The sequence below is a fragment of the Tamandua tetradactyla genome, chromosome 15 (assembly GCF_023851605.1).
Source record: "Tamandua tetradactyla isolate mTamTet1 chromosome 15, mTamTet1.pri, whole genome shotgun sequence".
NCBI lineage: Eukaryota > Metazoa > Chordata > Mammalia > Pilosa > Myrmecophagidae > Tamandua > Tamandua tetradactyla.
This window is the reverse complement of record NC_135341.1, coordinates 20825647-20852356: the sequence shown is the minus strand read 5'-3', so window position 1 is coordinate 20852356 and position 26710 is coordinate 20825647. Positions and strand designations below refer to the sequence as shown.

General features: G+C 39.3%; 2 protein-coding genes across 2 annotated transcripts in view; one reads left to right on the top strand and one right to left on the bottom strand.

Moving 5' to 3' along the window:
* Positions 1–800, bottom strand: part of LOC143657878 (cadherin-related family member 3-like) — a 66760-nt gene extending 65960 nt beyond the window's left edge. The window contains 1 exon segment of the mRNA XM_077130367.1: positions 755–800. Within this exon segment, the coding sequence (XP_076986482.1) occupies positions 755–800 (46 nt within the window).
* A 4225-nt stretch (positions 801–5025) lies between these two features.
* C15H3orf49 (chromosome 15 C3orf49 homolog) lies at positions 5026–26496 on the top strand. Its single transcript, XM_077130347.1, has 5 exons — positions 5026–5150; positions 13021–13343; positions 22371–22495; positions 25268–25381; positions 26299–26496. Exons 1-5 carry the CDS (start codon positions 5026–5028, stop codon positions 26494–26496), a joined length of 885 nt encoding a protein of 294 aa, XP_076986462.1.
* The last annotated feature ends 214 nt before the right edge of the window (positions 26497–26710 follow it).

Here is a 26710-nt window from a genome sequence, read left to right as displayed (position 1 = left end):
GTTGTTACTTTATTTTTTTAAAGCAAACAACATAAATGTATATAAAGGAAAAAAATTTAAGTCGTCTTCTTATTCCTTCCCACCCTGCTGCCTTACCATTTCTACCCCAGTCTACAAAAATAACCACTGTTAAATACTTTGGTATATCCTATCCAGAATTTTCTGTGTGTTTCCATGTGAATTTAGATAGTTTTTTTTTTAAAGGAATAGCTTCTCATGTTCACAGTTTTGAGATCTGTTGTTCCCACTCCACAGTACACCATGGATTACCATTTCACCTGCACTCAAAACACACAGATCTGCCTCCTTCTTTCAATGGCTCCACCATCCATAGTGTGTACATAGTGCTGTTCATTTAACCAATCCTCTATTAATGGACATATAGCTGTCTCTAGCTTTTACTAGTACAAATAAACCTACATATATCCTTATACCACTATAAGGATGTGTGATAATTGTTGTTGGACAGAGCTCCAGAGGTGGAAGGCTGTCTCTGGCAAGGTGCAGATTTCAAATACTGGGAGATGCAGTCAAATTGCCCTCCAAAGAACTTAGCACTGAAGCATATATCAACTGCATATGAGAGAACATCTTGATTGCAATGTAGACTTTCCAGTGCATGGCAGCACTGTTGGCACAGCCACGGAGCACCTGACAACTTTCAAGACCAACACTGAGAAATCTACCAAATGTTACACTGCCAAATGATTATTTCAAAGCTGTATGATATGACTCTAAATTTACAAATGCTAACCTGTGGCAGCAAGCAACAAAAAGAACAAAGGAAAAGAAGTCATCATTTACTTGAAAGCCTCTTGCCTGCTCAGAGATGTTTTGACTACTCTAGCCAAATCTTCACTGGCTTCTGGGGATTGGCACCCTTTTGGTAAGGAGTCATCTCTGAAAGAAACATTCTGTCTCTAGGTGCCCTATATACACTTGCCCATAACATAATTCTTGGAAAATGATCTGTAAAGTGACACCTTCTTCTCTCAAAAGGATAAAAACTTCAGCAAGGGATTTACTTGAACAAGGTGAAAAAGCCTCCAATTCACATTCCTCCGATTGCAAAGATTTCCCAAATCCTGCTAAATCTGGGGTAACCAGAATTTGGGGGCACTTTTCAGGAAATGATCAGTTCACTAGACTCATTATTCATTTTTAAAAAGGACTCAGTTTTCAAAGGACTTCGTGTCATTAAGTAACATTGTCCTGCATGTTCTATGTGTTTATCACACTCAGACTTGGAATAAGACCAGAATCTCTGCTTACCAAGTTTGCAGAGGGTTTACAAGTTGCTAGGCAAGGCTAATATGCAGCCAGATAGAGATAAAATGCAAAAAATCTCATCACTGGCCAAGAGCCAGTAGGACGCAAGTTCATCAGTTTAGTTTAAAACTTGGGAGAAAATCAGCTTTAGAACCACTGGTGGGAGTGACCTGGTTGAATGGAGAGTTATCCATTAGCTAAATATGTCCTGCAGACCACATTTTTAGATTCAGAAGACTTCTAAAAATTTAAAGTTCAATAGCATTTGATTGGCCCAACACTCTACAGTATTGTTTACCACAGTTTCCAGCCCTCCCTATAAAACCCACTGCTTCTTACATTTACCTGCCTGGCTCCTATAGCCATTCCTGTTTGCAATCCCTGATTTAGAGGTTTCAATCAATTGCTATCAGCAGTCAACTGTTGTTATGGTTACCTAAATAGGATTATGCAATCTCTGGGATGTTCAATAGAAGTATTATGATGAGAACAAGGGAAATAATTTTGCCTGCTCTGAATTTTCAGGACATTGACAAAAGTCCAGGGAATGATCATATGGAGGTGATTCTAAGCCATGTCCTGTGAAGGAAGGTTGAAAAGTAGAATTATGGGGGACTCTTGAATCAGTGCCCTTCTCTCTAGCTCCGTTGTCCCCCTCCTTAGTTAAACCACTACAATCTCACACTTGAACAACTGCAATAACCTAACTTCACAAACTAGCATCTGCCTCTCTCTGTTTACCTTCTATACCCAGTTCATTTCCATATTATGCTCCCTAAATATTTTCTAAATCTGTACACTCCTATCTCACTCTATTCCTAGCCGGCACCATCTCCAGCCTGGACCAATGGCCTTCCTAATGATTATTCAACAACCACACTCTTTCCTCTCCAATGTACATTCCAAACTGTACACAGCAATCTTAAAACATGAGTCCCCTAAGTTTCCCCCCTCGGTCTTTCCTTCTGCTCTCAAACATGCCAAGCTCATGACCATCTCAGGACTTTTGCCCATGCAGTTTTTCAACTTCGAAACACTTGCCCCACATCTCAGCATGGTTTGCCTCCTTTTCAATATTTATGTCTCACCTCAAATGTTACCTCTTCAAGAGTACTTTCTAGATCAGTTTAGCAGTCGTGCCTACTCCCAGTCACTTTCTGCCACATTTCCTTTCATAGCGTTAATTGACAGTGTCTGAAATTATTTAAATACTTGTTAGTGTGTTTGGTGTCTGTCTTCTCCACTAGAACGTGGTGGCAGGGATTCTAGTCGTCTTGTTAATTGCTGAATCCACAGTGCCCAGAATAAATATGCATGGCCTAACTCCTCAAAAAATCTACTATAACTCCCCATTGCTCTGAAGATCAAGACCGAAATCTTTCATCTGATGTGAGGACTGAGCAGGTCTGGCCCCTGCCTTTCCTGCAGATCATGGCATACATCCATGTGTTTTGCACTGTCCGCTCTATCTTAAACATTTCCAGAGACATCCGTCTTCTTCCACATCAGGGCTTCTGTACATGCTATTCTATCTGCCTGGACACCCTTTCCCCAGTCCCTCACATGCTCCTTTTCATTGTTCAGCTCTCCGTGCCAGGTAATATCATCAGGCAGGCCTTCCTTGACCCTCCCTACCTCAGTTGACTCTCGGCCTCAGTCACTCTTTTATTTCCTTCATAGCACTTACCACTACATGAAATTGTTTTCTTGTTGTTTGTTTTTTATCAGCCTCTCCCACAGCATTTTAAGCTGCATTAGTTCAGGGATTTGATGTGTGGTGTTTACTGCCGTATCCCCAAAGCCTATAATAGTGCCCAGCATCTAATAGGTATCTTATAATTGTCGAAAAAATGAATGAATCAAACAACCCTGAGATGTATAGCTATATAATAGTTATTATTCCTATTATACAGATTTTAAAAATGGAGGTCCAGAGGGTTTTGTCACTTGCCCAAAGGTACATCACTAGTAAGTGGCAGATCTAGAATTAAAATCCAGATGTGGCTCAAAATTGGTGTCTGTCTGTGCCCTAGCTCTTCTCCTTGTTCTCATCCCCTGCTCCACCACCTCCAGCTCCATCACCTGCTCTGGGGCTTCTTAAGAGCCTCCACACATCGTCACAGAAGCCAAAGCAGCAAATGTCTCAGCATATTACACACATTCAGACAGGTACAAACATGCACACACACAAATAAAAACCAACACTCCTTTTATCATGTATAATTAGTCTTATTCATCCAGATATTTGATAAAATACAACAGTTAAGACACCTATACCAATAATTGAATCCAAATATTGCCCTACCATTAAATTGCTCATTCACTTATTCATTAATTCAAACACCTATTATTTATTGTGCTCTGGAGAGTTCAATGAGCATGAGGGGAGACAGACCAGGTGGGACCACAAGCCCACTGGACCGAAACCCTGTGCCTATGGAAGTGTGGGGCAGAGGAGCGCCTGGGGTGCTCCCTAAACTGTAGGTTCCTGGCCTCCCTTCTCTGCTAAAGAGATGTCTATTTGACTTGATTCTCACCATAAACCATGGTTTGAGCCATACTATCATTTCCATCTTAAGATAAGAAAACAAGCACAGGCAAATTAAGTGAATTTCGTAAGGCCACATAGCCAGTAATTGCCTGGGTTCCAACTAGAACCCAGCGGTAACTCCCAAACTCACCCTCTTAACAACTCAATGTTCTATCTTTCATTCTTGACCATCTGTAAGCTCTTTCCCCCAGTATCCAAGAACCCAAGACCCCAGCTATTCAGAGTGTGAATCATCATCATCAGTAGCAGCATCACTTGAGAGCTTTTGAGAAATGCGAATTCTTGGGCCAGCCCCAGAGTTGTGGTATTGAAACCTGCATTATTACAAAATCCCGGGTAATTTGTGTGTGCTTGTAAATTTGTGCTCCAAATTAGAGAATCGTGCTCCAGATCATCAGTGAGTACAGACATTAAGGCAAAGTGATTCTTATACCTCCCAGCACCTCCCGAGGGGAGTTTTCCTCCTTAGCAATCCAATTATTTTAGAATGAACAGCTGAAAGTCCCAGGTAGTGACGGGAGTAAATCCTAGGGTTTGCTGCCACCCTGTGGTGAGAAGTTCCAACCCTGCCAGAATTTACTGTTCTCCAGGAAATGATGAGATTATGTTGGAAAGGAAGGGTGGGTCAGATTCTCAACTTTTTCAGCCACGTGGTTTAAAAGACAACTAAAAAATTCCAAGATTTAATGAAAACGTCTTCAGGTGTATTATGAGATGTCCAAACATCTAGCCTTCTCATGTGTGTGTCCCAGGGCAAAGAGAACCTTCACCAGCTCCAGTAGAAAGATCCAGCTGAAGCTAGGATGTTTCTCTTCTCTCTGGAATTCAAACATGCACATCCTGGGCAAGGTAACCGATTGGTTTGTGATTATTTCGTTACCGATGCAAATGGGAGTGAATTAACAATTACGCCACTGTTTTTGCCTTTGCCTTACCCAGGAATCTCCTACAAGTGCTCCGCGGAGTGCTACAGAATTTCTCACAGCTCTGTCAAATGCATCACTGATGGCCTCTGTGAGATGGTAAACAGGGTCAGTTCCACATGTGATGTCTCTGACGCTTGGAAAGGAATAAGAAGGAGAGTTCAAAAATTTCCTACATACTTTACCTCAAACTGCCCAGAAGCTGAAAGTGCCCTCAGTTTGAAGTCTGAGATCAAGACCCAAAATAATCCAAACCTACGACTTCAGGGGTAGTTGATAGTAATGAACTACCCTCAGCTTTATCTACCAGAGCCCTTTAAATTTGCTTCCTTAAAAGGTGGCCAGTACCGAAGATTTCAACAACCCAGAAAGAAAAATGGCTCATTCAAAAAGAAGGGGATTGAAAGGTAGGAATTGGGAACTCATTTCTTTTCCTTTTGGATTTTACATTAAACAGTATTCACTGTGCTGATTAGAGACAGTAAGATCTCTTTTTTTTAAAATTGCGTTTAGAAATGAAGATTCTCTTTAGATCGGAGGGATATGGGATGTTTTTATTTCATACATTGGAGCAGAAAACCTAGTATCACAATGGAAACCTCATTTTATGATCAGTAAAATCTTAATTGTAACAGGAAAAATCCTTTTCTCTCATCTGAATTTGAGTTTTGATGTGTCTACTGTAGGTTGATATTTCAGTCTCAAGAATTTTAAACACCCCACCTCCCATGCAAATACTAGTAGTTTCTTTTCCCTTTCCTAGCACCTTTGGCTGCTGAAGTATGTACTAATCATATTTTGCCTACACACATTTTCTTTAATGTAACATTAAAACTGTCTTATAGGGCGGGCCACGGTGGCTCAGCAGGCAGGAATACTTGCCTGCGATGCCAGAGGACCTGGGCTTGATTCCTGGTGCCTGCCCATGTTAAAAAAAAAAAAAAGATTATATTAAAAAAAAACTGTCTTAAAACTGATGTTTCTTGCCAATGGCAAAAACATGAAGACAGGCGTGCAGTACTCCAAACATAATACATTTTAATTTCGAAAGTCAGAGTGGTGATTTATTTTCCAATTTTACTGGGCTTCTCTCTTACCAGGTTCTCAGTAATGCTCAGACATGTAAAAGCGAGGTGTTTTTATGAGACCTGGGGGTTTAAAGACCAAACTTCTTAACGTCCATGGACAAAATGAAATGTGGCTGGGATTTCAACTTTGTATAAGAAACATGGGTTTAAGTTGAAAGCAAGACAACTGAATAAAATCACTACCAACCTAGATTATTTAAAACCGTAAGGGGAAAAAAAAACTTAAGGAAAGATTTCTTTTCATAACAGAAGTTGCAGCAGTTCTATCTCTGAGCCCTGGAACAAAATCACCTTTCTTAACGATGTTAACAGTGGATTGGAGATCAGGGTGGGGATGGGAGTGGTAGAAGGAAACTCTTTTATAGACACCTTACAAATTTATAGACTGCTTTTAGTAGACTTTTAATCATAGACTTTTAATCTGGGGCATTGTACAGTTGGGCTTTGGGATTCCTGCATCTCCTGAAATTGTATTTCTGTTGTTTTGTGTGAACATGTGTGTGTACATATTGATGGTGGTAGGAATTGATGGCTTAAAAAAATTTATCAGGCATCCATGGGAGATTCATCTTAGCCCATAAATTGTCTTGGGGTGAATAAGAAAAGGGTGCTGGTTTTTGGGAAAAGAGATTCAGAGAGAGCAGAGCAGAACGGCATAGCCACGAGAAGCAGAGTCCACCAGCCAGCGACCTTTGGAGATGAAGAAGGAAAACGCCTCCCGGGGAGCTTCATGAAAAAGGAAGCCAGGAGAAGCTAGCAGATGATGCCATGTCCACCATGTGCCTTTTCAGATGAGAGAGAAACAGTGACTGTGTTCACCATGTGCCCTCTCACGTAAGAGAGAAACCCTGAAGTTCATCGGCCTTCTTGAGCCAAGGAACCCTTGGTGTGATAACAGAAACAACAATAAAAATAAGACCAATTCCTGAATACCAAAAGTATGGATCAGTAGCTTTCCCTAATTTTGAACAAGGAGTAGCATGTTTAAGAGAAATTGCAAAACAGATTATAGGTACCTGAGCTTCCGGGTCAAGATGGCGGCTTAACAACATGCGCATTTTAGTTCGTCCGCCAGAAAAACTACTAAATAACCAGAAACAGAACAGAACAGCTCCTGGGGCCACGTCAGTGACCAGACTCACAGCATATCCCAGTCTGGACCAGCTGGACCAGCTGTGAGTGCCCCCAGAACCGTGAGTTCCCCAAGCTGCGGCGGCCAGTGCCCCTCCCCCACAGGCCCCTTCCCAGAGGAGAAAGGAAAGGACTTTACCAGCAGCAGAGACTGGGCACAATCAAATGCCAATTGTGGAACTAATTAACAAATTCTGACTACTAAAAATAGGCCCCCAGCTTAGGTGAACCTGATCAAAGTGGAGGTTGCTCATTTTTGCCCTGGCGCCAAGGGGCCAGGACTGACAGGAAAAGGGGGGGAAGGGGGAGAAGTAAACAGAGGTTTTTGTGGCTGTGTATCTACAAGGCTTGACTGCCTCTGGATACAGTGGCAGGACTTTTCAGGCTGCAACTGCCACAGGCATAGGCAGAAGTGAGCTCTTTTAGGGGCTTATCTGGAGCCTGTGCCTTCCCCAGGGGAGGGGTGAAGCCTGACCCAGGTGGAATCCCTCCATCAAGGAATTCAGACACCAGGGCTTGGTAATTTGAGGCCATTAAAACCAGCCTACAACCTTTCCTCTGTCTCCACCACACCCCCAGCAGGGAGAGTCTGCCAAAGTTAAAGGTACCGCATCATCTTATGCTGGTGGGACCTGCAGTCAGACAAGCACCACATACTGGGCAGGATAAGAAAAACAGTCCAGAGACTTCACAGGAAAGTCTTTCAACCTGCTGGGTCTCACCCTCAGGGAAAACCAACGCAGGTGACTCTTTCCTCCTGATAGGAGACCAGTTTGGTCTGGGAAAATCTGGCTGGGGTATATAATATCTAAGTAGACCCTCCTAAGTGTGTGTGGGGGAAAGGCACCACACAAGCAGGGCAAGAAACAAGAAAACAAGAACTAAAAAATTCTTTTCTGTTAAACAAAACTTAAGCTAAAGGTCCAGATAAAGCTGAACGGAATGTCAAAGAACAGATAGACAACAAATTCATCCAGCAAGAAAACCCTAGATAAAAGAAGTGAAAGCAATCTCCAGAATAATCTAATTAAGGTAATAAAATGCCTAGACACCAGCAAAAAATAACAAATCACACCAGGAAAATTGAAGATATGGCCCAGTCAAAGGAACAAACCAACAATTCAAATGACGTACAGGAGCTGAAACAATTAATTCAGAATGTACGAACAGACATGGAAAAGCTCATCAAAAACCAAATCAATGAATTGAGGGAGGATATAAAGAAGGAAAGGAAAGAACAAAAAGAAGAAACTGAAAGTCGGAAAAAACAAATGGGAATGAAAGACATAGTAGAAGAGATGAAAAAAACAGTGGAAACCTACAATGGTAGATTTCGAGAGACAGAACATAGGATTTCTGAACTGGAGGATGGAACATCTGAAATCCGACAAGAAACAGAAACTATAGGAAGAAAAATATGAGCAAGGACTCAGGGAATTGAAAGACAATATGAAGCACATGAATATACGTGTTGTGGGTGTCTCAGAAGGAGAAGAGAAGGGAAAAGGAGGAGAAAAACTAATGAAGGAAATTATCACTGAAAATTTCCCAACTCTTATGAAAGACTTAAAATTACAGATCCAAGAAGTGCAGTGTACCCCAAAGAGAACAGATCCAAATAGACGTACTCCAAGACATTTAATAATCAGAATGTCAGAGGTCAGTCAAAGAGAAAGAGAGGATCTTGAAAGCAGCAAGAGAAAAGCAATCCATCACATACAAGGGAAGCCCAATAAGACTATGCGCAGATCTCTCAGCAGAAACCATGGAGGCGAGAAGACAGTGGGATGATATATTTAAATTACTAAAAGAGAAAAATTGCCAACCAAGAATTCTATATCCAGCAAAATTGTCCTTCAAAAATGAGGGAGAAATTAAAACATTTTCAGACAAAAAATCACCGAGAGAATTTGTGACCAAGAGACCAGCTCTGCAAGAAATACTAAAGGGAACACTAGAGACAGATATGAAGACAGAAGAGAGAGGTGTGGAAAAGAGTATAGAAAGGAAGACTATGAGGAAAGGTAAAAAGAAGGAAAATTAGATATGACATATAAAATCCAGAAGGCAAAATAGTAGAAGAAAGTACTACCCATGCAGTAATAACACTGAATGTTAATGGATTAAACTCTCCTATCAAAAGACATAGTCTGGCAGAATGGATTAAAAACAGGACCCATCTATATGCTGTCTCTACTCAAAGGACATGAGGCCAAGGACACAAATGGACATTTGCACATCAATGTTTATAGCAGCATTATTAAGAGTTACCAAGAGATGGAAACAGCCAAAATGTCCATCAATAGACAGTTGGCTAAACAAACTTTGACATTTACATAAGATGGAATATTATGCAGCTGTAAGACAGAATAAAGTTATGAAGTATGTAACAACATGAATGGACCTTAAGGACATTATGCTGAGTGTGATTAGCCAGAAACAAAAGGACAAATACTGTATGGTCTCACTGATATGAACTGACATTAGTGAATAAACTTGGAATATTTCCTTGGTAACAGAGACCATCAGGAGATAGAAATAGGGTAAGATATTGGGTAATTGGAGCTGAAGGGATACAGATTGTGCAACAGGACTGAATGTAAAAACTCAGAAATGGACAGCACAATATTACCTAACTGTAATACAATTATGTTAAAACACTGAATGAAGCTGTATATGAGAATGATAGAGGGAGGAGGGCTGGGGCATAAATGAAATCACAAAGAAAGATAGACGATAAAGATTAAGATGGTGTAATCTAGGAATGCCTGGAGTGTATAGTGATAGTGACTAAATGTACAAATTTTAAAAAATGTTTTTGCATGAGGAAGAACAAAAGAATGTCATTACTGCAGTGTGCTGAAAATAGATGGTACTTAATATTTAAAAATTTCAACTAATGTGTGAGACTAAAGCAAAAAATGTTTATTTGGTACAAATCTATACTTTGACTAGTGCATCTCCTAATACAACTTATGTAGATAGTTGATTGAACACCTTAAGTACATGGAACTTTATATAGGACATGAGATTTTGTTGGTTTGTCCAGGTGATGCCCTGATGAATCCCAGAGTAATTTGATCAGTGAGTGGAAAAGTATTTGCAAAGTCCCCTTCAGGAAATGGTGAGAACGGGGGAAAACTCAACTTCCCCAAGTTGAATTCTTGATATTCTCACAAGCAGTGTGGACAACCAAAGGTATAGGCTGAGCCCCCAGTCTTGGGGTTTATTCATATGAAACTTAACCCCACAGGGGATAGGTCAAGTCTACTTAAAATTAAGCCTAAGAGTCACCCCCAAGAGAACCTCTTTTGTTGCTCAGATGTGGCCTCTCTCTCCAGCCAACACAGCAAACAGACTCACTGCCACCACCCCCATCTACGTGGGACATGACTCCCAGGGGTGTGGATCTTCCTGGCAGCGTGGGACAGAAATCCCAGAATGAGCTGAGATTTGGCATCAAGGGATTGAGAAAAACTCTAGAATGAGCTGAGACCCAGCATCAAGGGATTGAGAAAACCTTCTCGACCAAAAGGGGGAAGAGTGAAATGAGACAGTGTCAATGGCTGAGAGATTCCAAACAGAGTCGAGAGGTTATCCTGGAGGTTATTCTTATGCATTAAGTAGATATCACCTTGTTATCCAAGATGTAATGGAGAGGCTGGAGGGAACTGCCTGAAAATGTAGAGCTGTGTTCCATAGCCATGTTTCTTGATGATGATTGTATAATGATAGAGCTTTCACAATTTGACTGGTGATTGTGAAAGCCTTGTGTCTGATGCTCCTTTTATCTACCTTGTCAACAGATGAGAGGAACATATGAAATAAAAATAAATAATAGGGGGAACAAATGTTAAAATAGATTTAGTTTGAAATGCTAGTGATCAATGAAAGGGATCAGGAAGGGGTATGGCCTGTAAAAATTTTTTTTTCTCTTTGTTATATTTTTCTGTTGTCTTTTTATTTCTTTTTCTGAATTGATGCTAATGTTCTGGGAAATGATCATGATGATGAATATGCAACTATGTGATGATATTGTGAATTGCTGAGTGTGTGTGTTGGGAATGCTTGTGTTTCTTGTAATTTTTTTTTAATTAATAAAAAATTAAAAAAAAAAAAGAAGAAGAAAATGGTGCTCTTTCTTCAGGGCTCTTTACTGCCATCTGCCGGAAAATTATTGTAATAACTCTACACTACTATGATGTCCCACATGTTAATTGCACCCTCTGGAACTTGTATATATGAGCTACCTGCAAGGTCTTCCTTGTTTCAACCTCTAACTTGTGTTCCCTCATACTTTTCAGATTTTTTCGCACACAGTTCTGATCCACAGGGAAATAAAAGTTACCATCAATTGAATGCTTTATTGTGTTTCAAGGATATGAATTCTTTCTTTCCCTCACATTTCTGAGAATATTTATGCCCATTTTCAAATTAGAAAACAGGCTTAAAGAGATTACATATAAGATCACACTGTTTGTAAGTATTGTGCTGAGTTGAAACAAACTCATTTTACTAAAATGACTGGGCATTTACCAGACTACTTTCCATGTATAATCACAGACAGCAATGAAGGATTGATGTCCACTAGGGAACAGTGCTGTCCTGGAGTACGGTACAAATGCTACTGGTGGGACTTGAGATTATTTGTAGATAATATACGAAGAGCATTAAAAAGTTCAATCCATATTAGAAATATGTGTATATTACACACATAAAATATAAAACCTGCGATTTCATGGATATTACCACTTTGCTTGAGGCTAAACACAACAACAAAGAAACAGGCACAGAAGAAGAGTTGTAGGTAAATAACGGTACCATGGTGTGGGTGGTGTTGGTGGTGAATCATGTCTCCACAGAAAGCATGTTCAGATCTCAGCCCTGGTCATGTGTGCGAACCCATGGGTACATAGAACCTTAAGAGATGTTATTAGTTAAGGTTGTCCAATCTGAACGAGGGTGGGCTTTAATCCAATGTGGCTGCAGTCCTTATAAGCAAACGCAATTGGACACAGAAAGAGAAGCCATAGGGAGAAGTCAGAAACTGGAAGTTAGTGAAACCTGGAATAGAAAGAGACGCTATTATGCGCATTGCCATGTCACAAAAACACCAAGGATCTCCCAAAGTTGCTGGCCAGCCAGAAGATACCAACGCTGGGAGGAGGCAAGCCTTCTAGACTCTGGAATCATGAGCCAATACATTCCTATTTTTAAGCCAACCCATTGTATGCTGTTTAGTTTAGCAGATAAGAAACTAAAGCAGTTGGTATTCACTCTAGCATACAGGTTAACAGCACAGACTTTGCAATCAGATTGTCTGGGTAGAAATTACTTCATCTTTGCAAGTTTTATTCTCTTTATTTGTGAAATGGAAATGGCATTGTGAGGATTAAAATCTTTAATACACATGAAAGCGTTTAGAAGAATGTTTAGAAAGCTATAAGACATGTTGTCTAATTTTATTACTAAAGTATGGTAAAATTATGAAGATGGACATGACTATTTGGAATTCTGGAAATGTGAGTTTAAAGCATTTTATCTATATGAGTATTCTATGCAAATGTAGTGTTTATGGAATCTCAGGGGCCTGTATTCCTTATTGACTGCCATAACAGATTCTTTCTTCACTGTGGCCTCTGAACCATCAAATTAACAAAAACGATGTCACTGCCACTGAAACAATATTGCCAATTTGCCATTAGGAAGTAATGTATTTTAACAGTCACAGATCTGAATTAAAATCTGTATTCTACCCTTGGCCAATTAATTTCACCTCTCTTTGTGTCAGCTTAACTCTGTGCAACAGATCATACTAACCTGCCTCTTTTGGTGCTGTGACCATTAAATGAAATAGGGGCTAAATGCATTTAATAGAGTTTAGTGACAAAACTGCAAGTTGTAGTTTTGACTTTCTTTTGATTTGATTCTTGGTCTTTGATTTCATTTGTTAGAATTGTATAATTTGTTTACATTTGAACTTTTGAGTATTAATGATTTAAATTTTTCATTTTAGCCTTTTAATTTCCTTAACGTAAATTATTTTTATTTTGTTTAGATGGCATAGAGCTGTATCTACCAACTTAGTAAAACAAAATGTATTGGTCCCTAAAGAGGAATTGTCCAGTGATAGTGACATGGAATTTCATGAAAGCCAGCAAAATAAGAAAAAAAATGTGATGAAGAAGATGAAGTCTGCCTTTGGAAGGATGCTGTCATCCGAGTATAGAAGCAAGTCAGCAAGCGTCAGTCGAGTGGGCTCTACTAACCATAAAGAAACCCTTCTTTCAAATATGCACAGTCTCCTTCCTAGAATCGTCAAGGAGCTTCCATCTCCTAAGTTATTTACCAAATCAAGAATGAGAAGGCTCTCGCAGAATGGTAATCAAAGGCACTTTAAAGTTAAGTGTGGGGGTCAAGAGGGAGCGTGAAGTTAGAATGTATTTTCCTGCCACCCAAACCATGGCATTTCCTGGGAGTTTAAAATGCAGACTCTTGGGCCCCATCCAGGGCGACTCAGTCAGAATCTGCATTTTAGCAAGATCCCCGGGTGACTTATTTAAGCACTGGATTAAATTCTTTGAGGTCTTTTCCAGTCCAAAGAATCAGTAGTTTAATCACATCTAAAATAATTTCTTATTTGAATGAATACATACATACACCTATACACATATATAATAGAAAATTAAACAAAATGTGATTTATTTTATTTTGTTTCTGGAGAAAGTAGTGATAAACTTTTCAAATGTCCACTTTCCCCACAGTGGAGGGTATAGTGATAATTAAATGAATATTTATGATTGATGAGTCATAAAGGATGTTTTATTTACTTTATCTACCTCCTAAGTACTTTGTGGAAGAATCAACATTTGAACTATTTAAGTCTTTTTTGTGATGTAATAATGCTGTTGGAGGGGCAGCCTATGAATTGTGTTAACAATACCATCACTGTTTGCCTTTTTTTTCTGTAGCTATCGAATGTCCTTTCACAACACAGCATCAAGAAACACATATAGCTCTTATAGTATATGTAGGGAATCAACACACAACCTCATATTTCACACAGTGATCAGGCTGCAAACCTGGTGGGTGCTTTTCCAAAATAAAAACTAAACAAAGCAAAAAAAAAAAAAGCCTGATGGTTTCCAGCTGATTGATTGCTCTTTGAAATAAAACCTTTCTTCTGGAAAAAGCAGTCACTAATGCAAGCATCCAAGCATCTAGCAATTAGCATGTATGGATTGACCTGTATATTTCTGTTGAAAATAATACAGAAGACATGCTTCTCTACTGATGAAGCTGGATTTGGAGAATCCAATAGGAAACAGAGGGCAAAATTTCTTCTCCTAGTCTGTGCAATGGTTTATTTCTGAAGTCCCAATATGAAGGGGGCATAGAGCCTGATGAGAAATGAAGTTAATGCAATGTCGTTGGAGCAGAGTGAGCCAGGGAGAAGCTGGTCAGGGTGTTGAAAACCATATTATGAATTTTTTATTTTCTCCTAAGGATGATAAGAAAACATCAAATTCTTTCAAGCTGGAGATTTATATAATCTGATTTGCATTTTTGAGAGCTAGCTCTGACTGGAGAGTAGAGACTGGATTGAAGGAGGGCAAAAGAAGATACAAGAAGAACAATAAACAGTTGAGTTGAGTGGCAATTTTCCTGCCACTCGAACCATGGCATTTCCTGGGAGTTTAAAATGTAGACTCTTGGGCCCCATCCAAGGCTACTGAGTTATAGCTCTTGCATTAATTCAAATGAGGAATGGCATTAGCTTGTATTAGTCATGGCAGTGGGGATGATACTCATAGGCAAAATTTAAAAGATTTGGGGAAGAACTAGGCAATGGAGGTTATGGGAATGAGAAGAGTCAAGATGAAGTCTTAGGTCCCTGGGTTAAGCACCTGCATTGAAAGTGGAGCCATCAGTCACTGAGATTACCAGAAGTGGGCCTGGTTTGGAAAGAAGTCATACATTCTAGTTGGATTTGCTGAGTTGAGGTCCCAGCGGGATAGCCAAATGGAGATTAAGCTATTGTATTTGAAGTCCATTGCTCCAGAGAAGTTCCTATTAGGGAACCTCAAAGACAAAATGACTTGAGGTAATGCATACTGTACCATTGAAACACATAGCTAAAAACCCAAATTAGTAGAAAGAAAGAAGAAAACTCAATATAGAAAACAAGCAATAGAAAAAATTGACAAAATTTAAAAAAAACACCACATAACTAATCCAAATACCTTTTATGCAATGCTCTGTCAATTCCTATTGATTATCTCAAGGAAAAAGTCACATTTGTACCTTTTTTGTTTTTATACAAAAGGAGATTTACCTCGTTTAGTGCTTTCTGCAGCCAAAAACATGATTTTTGTTTTTACCATATTAATTTTAACGCCTATTTGTGATACTGGGTCTCAATTTATGCAAGCTTCCTTTAAAACACATTTATTGAACTAAAAATTGAATTAATACAAAGAAAAGTATTAAGGAGCAGGACTCCTTGATATGGGAAAAACCACTAGAATGGTATATTAATGACTGAGCCTTGAGCTTCATTGCTGGAGAATAGATTTAAAAATTTTTTTTTTTAACATGAGCAGGCTCTGGGAAACAAACCCAGGTCTCTGACATGACAGGCGAGAATTCTGCCAGTGAACCACCCTTGCCCCCCCTGGAGAATAGATTTTAAACTTTGCTTCAACCAACAACAGACACTTAAGGGATAGCCTTGTACCTTAGAGGGTTTAACTCTGGGATTGGTTAGCGGACCACACAATGCAGGGCAAAACTGAAGCCTCAAAGATTAGGTTGGGAGGAGGGGGCCAAGATGGCGGCTTGGTAAGGTACGTGTGTCTTAGTTCCTCCTCCAGAGCAACTACTAAGTGAACAGAAACAGTGCAGAACAGCTCCCGGGGCCACGGCAGGGAATGGACACACAGCGTACCCCAGTCTGGACTGGCTAGACTGACTGCGAGACTCTGCTGCGGTGAGATCCCTGAGCGGCACGCAGTTCCCCAAGACGCGGCAGCTGGCGGCCGGAGCTCCTCCCTCCCTCCTTCCCGGGCCGGCTGAGAGTCTCGGAGAGGCAAGTTTCCCAAGCCGCGGAGGCCGGCGCCCCTCTTTTGCGGGCGGCTTCCTGGACCGGCTACGAGTCTCGGATCAGAGGGCTACCCAAGCCGCGGTGGCCGGCAACCGGCACCCCCACCCCCCGCGGGCAGCTTCCTGGTCTGGTGGCGAGTTCCCTGGGCCGCGGCGGCCGGCGACCGGCACCCCGCCAGGGAGAGGAGGGAATTTCCGACAGTGGCAGGGACTGGATCTAACCAAACACCAATAGTGGCATTAATAAAGGAGCCACAGAGTCCCCTCAAGCCGTGGCGGCTGGTGCCCCCACCATGCGCGGCCCCTGGGACCAAATGAGAGAATTGGATCGGAAATCCCCAGACCGCGGAGAATGGTGACCAGGGGGATCCCTGCTGGGAACGGTGCACTCTCCCGGGCCACGGTGACTGGCGCCCTCCCGCCACGCTTGGCACCCTGGGCCGACTAGGAAATTCGGACAGGCGCTCTCCCGGGTTGCGGCAGCCGGCGACCCTCCACACTTTCGGACCCCCGGGCCGGCAGACATACTTCCAAGCCACTTCGGCTGGCGAACCTCCCACACGGCGAGAGTTTTCCAAAGGTAAAGGACCCACAGCACCTTTTATGGTGGGACCCGCACAAACGTGTGCCACGAGCGCCACCTACTGGGCAGGATAAGAAAAACAGAACCCAGAGATTTCACAGAAAAATCTTTCAACCTGTGGGGTCCAACACCCAGGGAAATCTGACTAAATGCCCAGACGCCAGCAGAAGATAACGGATCATGCTCAGAAAATTGAAAATATGGCCCAGTCAAAGGAACAAACCAATAGTTCAAATGAGATACAGGAGCTGAGACAACTAATGCTGAATATATGAACAGAAATGGAAAACCTTTTCAAAAACGAAATCGATAAATTGAGGGAGGACATGAAGAAGACATGGGCTGAACATAAAGAAGAAATAGAAAAACTGAAAAAACAAATCACAGAACTTATGGAAGTGAAGGATAAAGTAGAAAAGATGGAAAAAACAATGGATACCTACAATGATAGATTTAAAGAGACAGAAGATAGAATTAGTGATTTGAAGGATGGAACATCTGAATTCCAAAAAGAAACAGAAACTATCGGGAAAAGAATGGAAAAATTTGAACAGGGTATCAAGGAACTCAAGGGCAATATGAACCGCACAAATATATGTGTTGTGGGTGTCCCAGAAGGAGAAGAGAAGGGAAAAGGAGGAGAAAAACTAATGGAAGAAATTATCACTGAAAATTTCCCAACTCTTATGAAAGACCTAAAATTACAGATCCAAGAAGTGCGGCGCACCCCAAAGAGATTAGACCCAAATAGGTGTTCTCCAAGACACTTACTAGTTAGAATGTCAGAGGTCAAAGAGAAAGAGAGGATCTTGAAAGCAGCAAGAGAAAAACAATCCATCACATACAAGGGAAACCCAATAAGACTATGTGTAGATTTCTCAGCAGAAACCATGGAGGCTAGAAGACAGTGGGATGATATATTTAAATTACTAAAAGAGAAAAACTGCCAACCAAGACTCCTATATCCAGCAAAATTGTCCTTCAAAAATGAGGGAGAAATGAAAACATTTTCAGACAAAAAGTCACTGAGAGAATTTGTGACCAAGAGACCAGCTCTGCAAGAAATACTAAAGGGAGCACTAGAGTCAGATACGAAAAGACAGAAGAGAGAGGTATGGAGAAGAGTGTAGAAAGAAGAAAAGTCAGATATGATATATATAATACAAAAGGCAAAATGGTAGAGGAAAATATTATCCAAACAGTAATAACACTAAATGTTAATGGACTGAATTTCCCAATCAAAAGACATAGACTGGCAGAATGGATTAAAAAACGGGATCCTTCTATATGCTGTCTACAGGAAACACATCTTAGACCCAAAGATAAACATAGGTTGAAAGTGAAAGGTTGGGAAAAGATATTTCATGCAAATAACAACCAGAAAAGAGCAGGAGTGGCTATACTAATATCCAACAAATTAAACTTCAAATGTAAAAAAGTTAAAAGAGACAAAGAAGGACACTATATACTAATAAAAGGAACAATTAAACAAGAAGACATAACAATCATAAATATTTACGCACCGAACCAGAATGCCCCAAAATACATGAGGAATACACTGCAAACAATGAAAAGGGAAATAGACTCATATACCATAATAGTTGGAGACTTCAATTCACCACTCTCATCAATGGACAGAACATCTAGACAGAGGATCAATAAAGAAATAGAGAATCTGAATATTACTATACATGAGCTAGACTTAACAGACATTTATAGGACATTACATCCCACAACAGCAGGATAAACCTTTTTCTCAAGTGCTCATGGATCATTCTCAAAGATAGACCATATGCTGGGTCCAAAGCAAGTCTTAACAAATTTAAAAAGATTGAAATCATACACAACACTTTCTCAGATCATAAAGGAATGAAGTTGGAAATCAATAATAGTCCAAGTGCCAGAAAATTCACAAATACGTGGAGGCTCAACAACACACTCTTAAACAATGAGTGGGTCAAAGAAGAAATTGCAAGAGAAATTAGTAAATACCTCGAGGCGAATGAAAATGAAAACACAGCATATCAAAACTTATGGGACGCAGCAAAGGCAGTGCTAAGAGGGAAATTTATTGCCCTAAATGTCTATATCAGAAAAGAAGAAAAGGCAAAAATGCAGGAATTAACTGTCCACTTGGAAGAACTGGAGAAAGAACAGCAAACTAATCCCAAAGCAAGCAAAAGGAAAGAAATAACAAAGATCAGAGCAGAAATAAATGAAATTGAAAACATGAAAACAATAGAGAAAATCAATAAGACCAGAAGTTCTGGTCTGGTTCTATGAGAAAATCAATAAGATTGATGGGCCCTTAGCAAGATTGACAAAAAGAAGAAGAGAGAGGACGCAAATAAATAAGATCAGAAATGGAAGAGGAGACATAACTACTGACCTCACAGAAATAAAGGAGGTAATAACAGGATACTATGAACAACTTTACGCTAATAAATACAACAATTTAGATGAAATGGATGGGTTCCTGGAAAGACATGAACAACCAACTTTGACTCAAGAAGAAATAGATGACCTCAACAAACCAATCACAAGTAAAGAAATTGAATTAGTCATTCAAAAGCTTCCTAAAAAGAAAAGTCCAGGACCAGACGGCTTCACATGTGAATTCTATCAAACATTCCAGAAAGAATTAGTACCAACTCTCCTCAAACTCTTCAAAAAAATCGAAGTGGAGGGAAAACTACCTAATTCATTCTATGAAGCCAACATCACCCTCATACCAAAACCAGGCAAAGATATTACAAAAAAGAAAACTACAGACCAATCTCTCTAATGAATATAGATGCAAAAATCCTCAATAAAATTCTAGCAAATCGTATCCAACAACACATTAAAAGAATTATACATCATGACCAAGTAGGATTCATCCCAGGTATGCAAGGATGGTTCAACATAAGAAAATCAATCAATGTAATATACCATATCAACAAATCAAAGCAGAAAAATCACATGATCATCTCAATTGATGCAGAGAAGGCATTTGACAAGATTCAACATCCTTTCCTGTTGAAAACACTTCAAAAGATAGGAATACAAGGGAACTTCCTTAAAATGATAGAGGGAATATATGAAAAACCCACAGGTAATACCATCCTCAATGGGGAAAAATTGAAAACTTTCCCCCTAAGATCAGGAACAAGACAAGGATGTCCACTATCACCACTATTATTCAACATTGTGTTGGAGGTTCTAGCCAGAGCAATCAGACAAGAAAAAGAAATACAAGGCATCACAATTGGAAAGGAAGAAGTAAAACTATCACTGTTTGCAGACAATATGATATTATACGTCAAAAACCCGGGAAAATCCACAACAAAACTACTAGAGCTAATAAATGAGTACAGCAAAGTAGCAGGCTACAAGATCAACATTCAAAAATCTGTAGCATTTCTATACACTAGTAATGAACAAGCTGAGGGGGAAATCTAGAAACGAATCCCATTTACAATTGCAACTAAAAGAATGAAATACCTAGGAATAAATTTAACTAAAGAGACAAAAAAAACCAATATAAAGAAAACTACAAAAAACTGTTCAAAGAAATCACAGAAGACCTAAATAGATGGAAGGGCATACCGTGTTCATGGATTGGAAGACTAAATATAGTTAAGATGTCAATCCTACCTAAATTGATTTACAGATTCAATGCAATACCAATCAAAATCCCAGCAACTTATTTTTCAGAAATAGAAAAACCAATAAGCAAATTTATCTGGAAGGGCAGGGTGCCCCGAATTGCTAAAAACATCTTGAGGAAAAAAAATGAAGCTGGAGATCTCGCGCTGCCTGACTTTAAGACATATTATGAAGCCACAGTGGTCAAAACAGCATGGTATTGGCATAAAGATAGATATATCAACCAATGGAATCGAATAGAGTGCTCAGGTATAGACCCTCGCATCTATGGACATTTGATCTTTGATAAGGCAGTCAAGCCAACTCACCTGGGACAGAATAGTCTCTTCAATAAATGGTGCCTAGAGAACTGGATATCCATATGCAAAAGAATGAAAGAAGACCCATATCTCACACCCTATACAAAAGTTAACTCAAAATGGATCAAAGATCTAAACATTAGGTCTAAGACCATAAAACAGTTAGAGGAAAATGTAGGGAGCTATCTTATGAAACTTACAATTGGAGGCGGTTTTATGGACCTTAAACCTAAAGCAAGAGCACTGAAGAAGGAAATAAATAAATGGGAGCTCCTCAAAATCAAACACTTTTGTGCAACAAAGAACTTCATCAAGAAAGCAGAAAGACAGACTACACAATGGGAGACAATAATTTCCAAATATTGTTCCAAAGATTTGGAATTTCCAAATCTCCCATATCAGATAAAGGTCTAGTATCCAGAATCTATAAAGAGATTGTTCAACTCAACAACAAAAAGACAGCCAACCCAATTACTAAATGGGAAAAAGACTTGAACAGACACCTATCAGAAGAGGAAATACAAATGGCCAAAAGGCACATGAAGAGATGCTCAATGTCCCTGGCCATTAGAGAAATGCAAATCAAAACCACAATGAGATATCATCTCACACCCACCAGAATGGCCATTATCAACAAAACAGAAAATGACAAGTGCTGGAGAGGATGCAGAGAAAGAGGCACACTTATCCACTGTTGGTGGGAATATCAAATGGTGCAACCACTGTGGAAGGCAGTTTGGCGGTTCCTCAAAAAGCTGAATATAGAATTGCCATACGACCCAGCAATACCATTGCTGGGAATCTACTCAAAGGACTTAAGGGCAAAGACACAAATGGACATTTGCACACCAATGTTTATAGCAGCATTATTTACAATTGCAAAGAGATGGAAACAGCCAAAATGTCCATCAACAGACGAGTGGCTAAACAAACTGTGGTATATACACACGATGGAATATTATGCAGCTTTAAGACAGGATAAACTTATGAAACATGTAATAACATGGATGGACCTAGAGAACATTATGCTGAGTGAGTCTAGCCAAAAACTAAAAGACAAATACTGTATGGTCTCACTGATGTGAACCGACATTCAAGAATAAACTTGGAATATGTCATTGGTAACAGAGTCCAGCAGGAGTTAGAAACAGGGTAAGATAATGGGTAATTGGAGCTGAAGGGATACACACTGTGCAACAGGACTAGATACAAAAACTCAAAAATGGACAGCACAATAGTACCCAATTGTAAAGTAATCATGTTAAAACAGTGAATGAAGCTGCATCTGAGATATAGGTTTTTTTTTTACTATTATTATTACTTTTATTTTTTTCTCTATATTAACATTCTATATCTTTTTCTGTTGTGTTGCTAGTTCTTCTAAACCGATGCAAATGTACTAAGAAACGCTGATCATGCATCTATGTGATGATGTTAAGAATTACTGATTGCATATGTAGAATGGTATGATTTCTAAATGTTGGGTTTATTTCTTTTTTTCCGTTAATTAATAATAATAAAAAAAAGAGATTATGTTGACCTCTAATGAGGTCACTACCACAACAAAAGGAAAATGTGTAGAGGAGAAAGTGCAGGATTAGAAAATACAAATCCATGTTTTCAAATCCAAGAAAATCCAATGCAAATCCAAGGAAAAAAGCGACCAAGGTAGCACATGATGCTGTTCTTTCAAAATACTTTCTAATATGAAAAATATGATTATAATTGTGATCCTTACAGACTTTTTTTTCTTTTTCTTTTTCTTCTTTCTCTAAGCGACTATACAAGTTGATGTTGTAGAAGCAGAGACAGAAGAGATAACCCAAGGAAATACACTCCTTCGGGCCAGGAGAACCACCAAGCGGTTATCTGTGACATCCCTTCCTTCGGGATTGCAAAAGGTAAAATCTTGAAACAGACTTGCCTCTAGAATTTATGCATATGTCAATGTTTAGGGATTTCACAAAAACCAAGTTCTCTCTGACCACAAATCTCTCACAATAAATCTTTTAAATCTGTTGCTTATGCCTCCTCTCTAACAATTTAGGGCACAGAGACCAAACTTTCCAGGTCAAATTCCTCTACTTTTGAGGTTAAACTAGTCAGCTCCAAATACAATTTGAGGAACAGAATCTGGAATGTTGAGCCTTATGCTGACTTCCTCAATTGTTCAAATGCCACGTTAGTAGAGTAGCAATGTGGTTTACCCATAAGCTATGTGGAGAGGAAATCAATAGACCAGTGCTATCCCTTAGAATTTTCTGGAAGGGTGCAAGTGCACATTGTCCAATATGGAAGTCATTAGCCACCATGTGGCTGTTAAGACATGGAAATATGGCTAGTACAACTAAGGAACAGAATTTTAAATTTTATTAATTTTAAATTTGAATTAAAAATAGCCACATTTACACAACAGATACATTATTAGATAATGTAGCACTAAATGATCCAGGACTCTCCAGAGTAAAACTTTGCTTATGTGCAGTTAGGTAAATTAGAGCCTAAATTGCCTAGAATATTTAAAAAAAAAGAACCTTAATTATTTATTATTATTATTTTAAATATAACATTTACTTAAAGCCTGTTATGTTCCAGGTCCAGTTCTAAGTGCTTTAAGAATATCAATACAGTTAATTCTTATAAGAGCCATATAAGTTAGGTAGCAATGTTTTCCTTATTTTAGGGATGGCACTAAGTAGTTAAATAATTTGCCCTTATGAGTGACTGAGCCAGACTTCCAACCCAGAAAGAGCTGGCATTAGAGTCCTTGCTCTTAACTACAATGCTATGCTCCCCCTCCCTAATTGTACTCTCCAATATGGTAGCCAATAGCTGCATGTGACTATGTAAATTTAAGTGAATTCAAATTAAGTAAAATTAAAAGTTCAGTTCCTCAGCCATACTAGTTTTACATTTCAAGTTCTCAATAACTACATGTGATTAGTGGCTATCATCTGGACAGCATAGCCATAGAACATTTCCATCTTTACAAAAAGTTCTATTAAACAGCAACGCTGCTCTAAAATATGACTTTCAGAGCACACCAGTTTTAGTTTTGAATTTTGCCTCTTGTGTGCTGGGTTCATACTTACTGTACTTCTATTTTGTACCAGGCAATTTCTATGGTGATCCAATGGATACTGTCCTGTTTTGTAGAACTCATAGTTTAACAGAAGGGATAGATATTAAATCATGGCACTGTAGAGCCAGTGGGGTAAGGGTAATCTCTTCAATAAATGGTGCAGGGACAAGTGGACATCTATCTTAAACTATACATAAAAGTTAATTCCTGTTGGATTATGGATCTAAGTGGGAAAGGCAAATATTAAAACTTCTAAAGGACAATAAGAATATCTTCATGACTTCAGGATAGAGAAAGGCTAAGGCTTATTAGGATGCTTAAAGCACTGATAAATTTGTCTATATTAAAATTGAGATTTGTTTGTTTATCAAAAGATATTAAGTCAGAGGCTGTCAACTGGAGGCTCTTAGACTAAATCTGGCTAGAGGGGGGTTTATTTAAACATCAGAATGTTCTCAAAAGTGTGTTTGAATAAGTTGAACACATTTAAAAATTGGCACATTTTAAACAAAAATCTGGATTTTCAGCTTTATTGGAAACACTAGGTCCAGAATTCCTTATGGCAACAAGCAGGAGCTGTACAGAGGTTGCCTCCTTTGAGAGCATCATCTTCTCTCCAGTTCATACAGGCCCCAGTTGGTCTTGGTTTTCAAACTTGCCTGATCCTTCTAAGCATTTGAACTTATAATAGTTGTATTCAACAAATTCAACACAGAAATAGATTAGTAATTACCAAGTGTAATATGTGCTTTGTAGGAAGAAGTACAGGATTCTGTGGGAGAGCAAAAAAAGGGGTCCTATTTTGAATGGATTAGAACAGGCTCTGCAAGTGATATTTGAGCTGGGACAAGCTAGCAGAACAGTGTGGTGGTTCAGCAGACACCACACGTAAACTCTTTCAGGCAAAAGGTAGGACCCAGATGTGGTCCCATATCCTACTTTGTGTAGGTCTCATAATAATCCTCTTGCTAATTATTAAGCAAAAGGGAAGGAAGACTTCACCCAATAAGACCAAAAAGTGTGTTATTAGCTGGGAACCACCACCTAGGAATGATTTCCAATACTAACACTATTAGAACAGTTACTTGTAACCAGCAAACCAAGGACAATGGGAAAAGATGTGGGGAGAAAAGAACCCAGAGTTTTCTTTTTATGTTTGGAGACATGTCTGCCATGAAAATACAGAAACCCGCAGAACAGAGACCAAATTAATGACTGGATCCAGTGATAATGAGCTTTCTGGGGCATTGGACCTCAGCAGCCCCACAATCTCACTGTGCTCAGCAGCTGTGGAGGCAATTTCTTCTTCCTCTTGTGAATGACCTGCTTTTTTCCTGATGCTGTGTATTCTTTCAGAGCCAGACAATCTCATTTCTCTGCACCCTATAGATCTCTTCAAAGAGCTCTGGGCACAAAAGAGATACATGGGGCATGGAAAATAATATGAATACGGTCTCTAAGCCAACATTGTTATCTGCAAATGCTCAGTTTATAAGAAAATGCCCCAAGGGTGCGAATTCTTATTTAAGTGCTGTCACAAGAATAATGCTGGTACTTCCTAATCTGATGTGTTTTTGCATTATTTTGATAGGTTCCATATTCATCAAAAAAGAGATCACACTTTCCAACACTTAAAAGAAAGAAACATAGCATGGAAAACATCCTCCGAAAATCAGATTTGACAGTAGGCAAGCTTCAAATGCAGGTAGTGGACAAAAGCTTTTATTTTTTTATTTCAGAAGCATTGGAGGGATGGGCTTAACTGAATGCAAAGCCTTGCCAGACAACACAGATGTGGGGGCAAAATTAATGATAAGCATTAAGAAATAATGTTAGTGGGGGCACTCTAAAAGTGGTTACAAGATTGCTTAGGGTACCTGGGATGATGTGTGCCTAATAAATGTTAAGTGAATTCAATTAAAATGAAGACTTGTACATAGGCTTCTTTTGAGAATAAAGATCGTCTTTACCACTGGGTGGTAAATGCATGTTTTCAAGCTCTGTTTGCTATGACTTGAATTAGAATAATACTCTGGGATTTGCAAAACATCCACCAATTCCTGTCCTCATCTCTTGGGAAAAACAGCCATCTTTTGGTGTTTTAATTTCCTAGCTGTAAAACAAATACAATTCAATGGGTTGGCTTAAGTAATGGGAATTTATTGGTTCACTGTTTTGAGGCTAGGAGTCCAGAATCAAGGGATCAGCAAAGCAATGCTTTCTCCTAGAAGACTGGTGTTTTGGGGCTAGCTGCCAATGATCTTTGGTCCTTGGTTTTTCTGTCATATGTCAATGTACATGGCAGCATCTTTACTCTTTTCTTTTGGGTTCCCTTGACTTGAGCTTCTGATTGGTCCCCATGGCTTGCTTCTTTCTGTGTGGTCTTCTCTACAAGCCTTCCAGTAAAAGAATTAAGACACATCCTGATTCAGTTGGGCTACACTTTAACCAAGTTACCTCATCAAAAGGTCCTAGTTACAGTGGGGTCACCACCACAGAAATGGATTAAAATTAAGGACATGTTTTTCTGGGATACATAACTGAAGCCACCACAGTTAGGTTTTGACAAGGCTTTCCAACAGATGGCGTCATTTTTTTTTTTTTTGTATCTGTTTGTCATAGGTGGATGAGCTGATAGAAACAGTGACTGATAAATCCATGAAGCTGTTGGCCCAAAGACACGCTGAGCTTCAGCAGTGTGAGTTTCTAGGGGATGAAATTCTTCAGTCTTCTAAGCAGTTTCAGAGAATATCCAAGAGAACCATGAGGAAATATAAATTGAAAAATGTGTGTTTCCCATGTACCTGCTGTTGCTTCTGATTTTGTTCCTGACTGTATAAAAGTTATCTTCATAGTGATTCTTATCTTTTGGTACATAATCCTGAACAAATCTTTAGTGAATTAGCCAATAGGGGAGACATTTTAGAATATTCTGCACAACAGTTCTAAAAAAAAAGATCCCTTTTGAAGAATTTATTTTAATTCTCACCAATATAAGTACATTTTTGCTTCATAATTCTTACTGATAATGGAA

Excerpts from the sequence above, each read along its gene's own strand:
- C15H3orf49 (XM_077130347.1), top strand. The coding sequence starts at position 5,026 with ATGAACTACCCTCAGCTTTATCTACCAGAGCCCTTTAAATTTGCTTCC. Across the intron at positions 5,151-13,020 it reads AAAAAGAAGGGGATTGAAAG|ATGGCATAGAGCTGTATCTA; the intron begins GTAGGAATTGGG and ends TATTTTGTTTAG. Across the intron at positions 22,496-25,267 it reads TTCCTTCGGGATTGCAAAAG|GTTCCATATTCATCAAAAAA; the intron begins GTAAAATCTTGA and ends TTATTTTGATAG.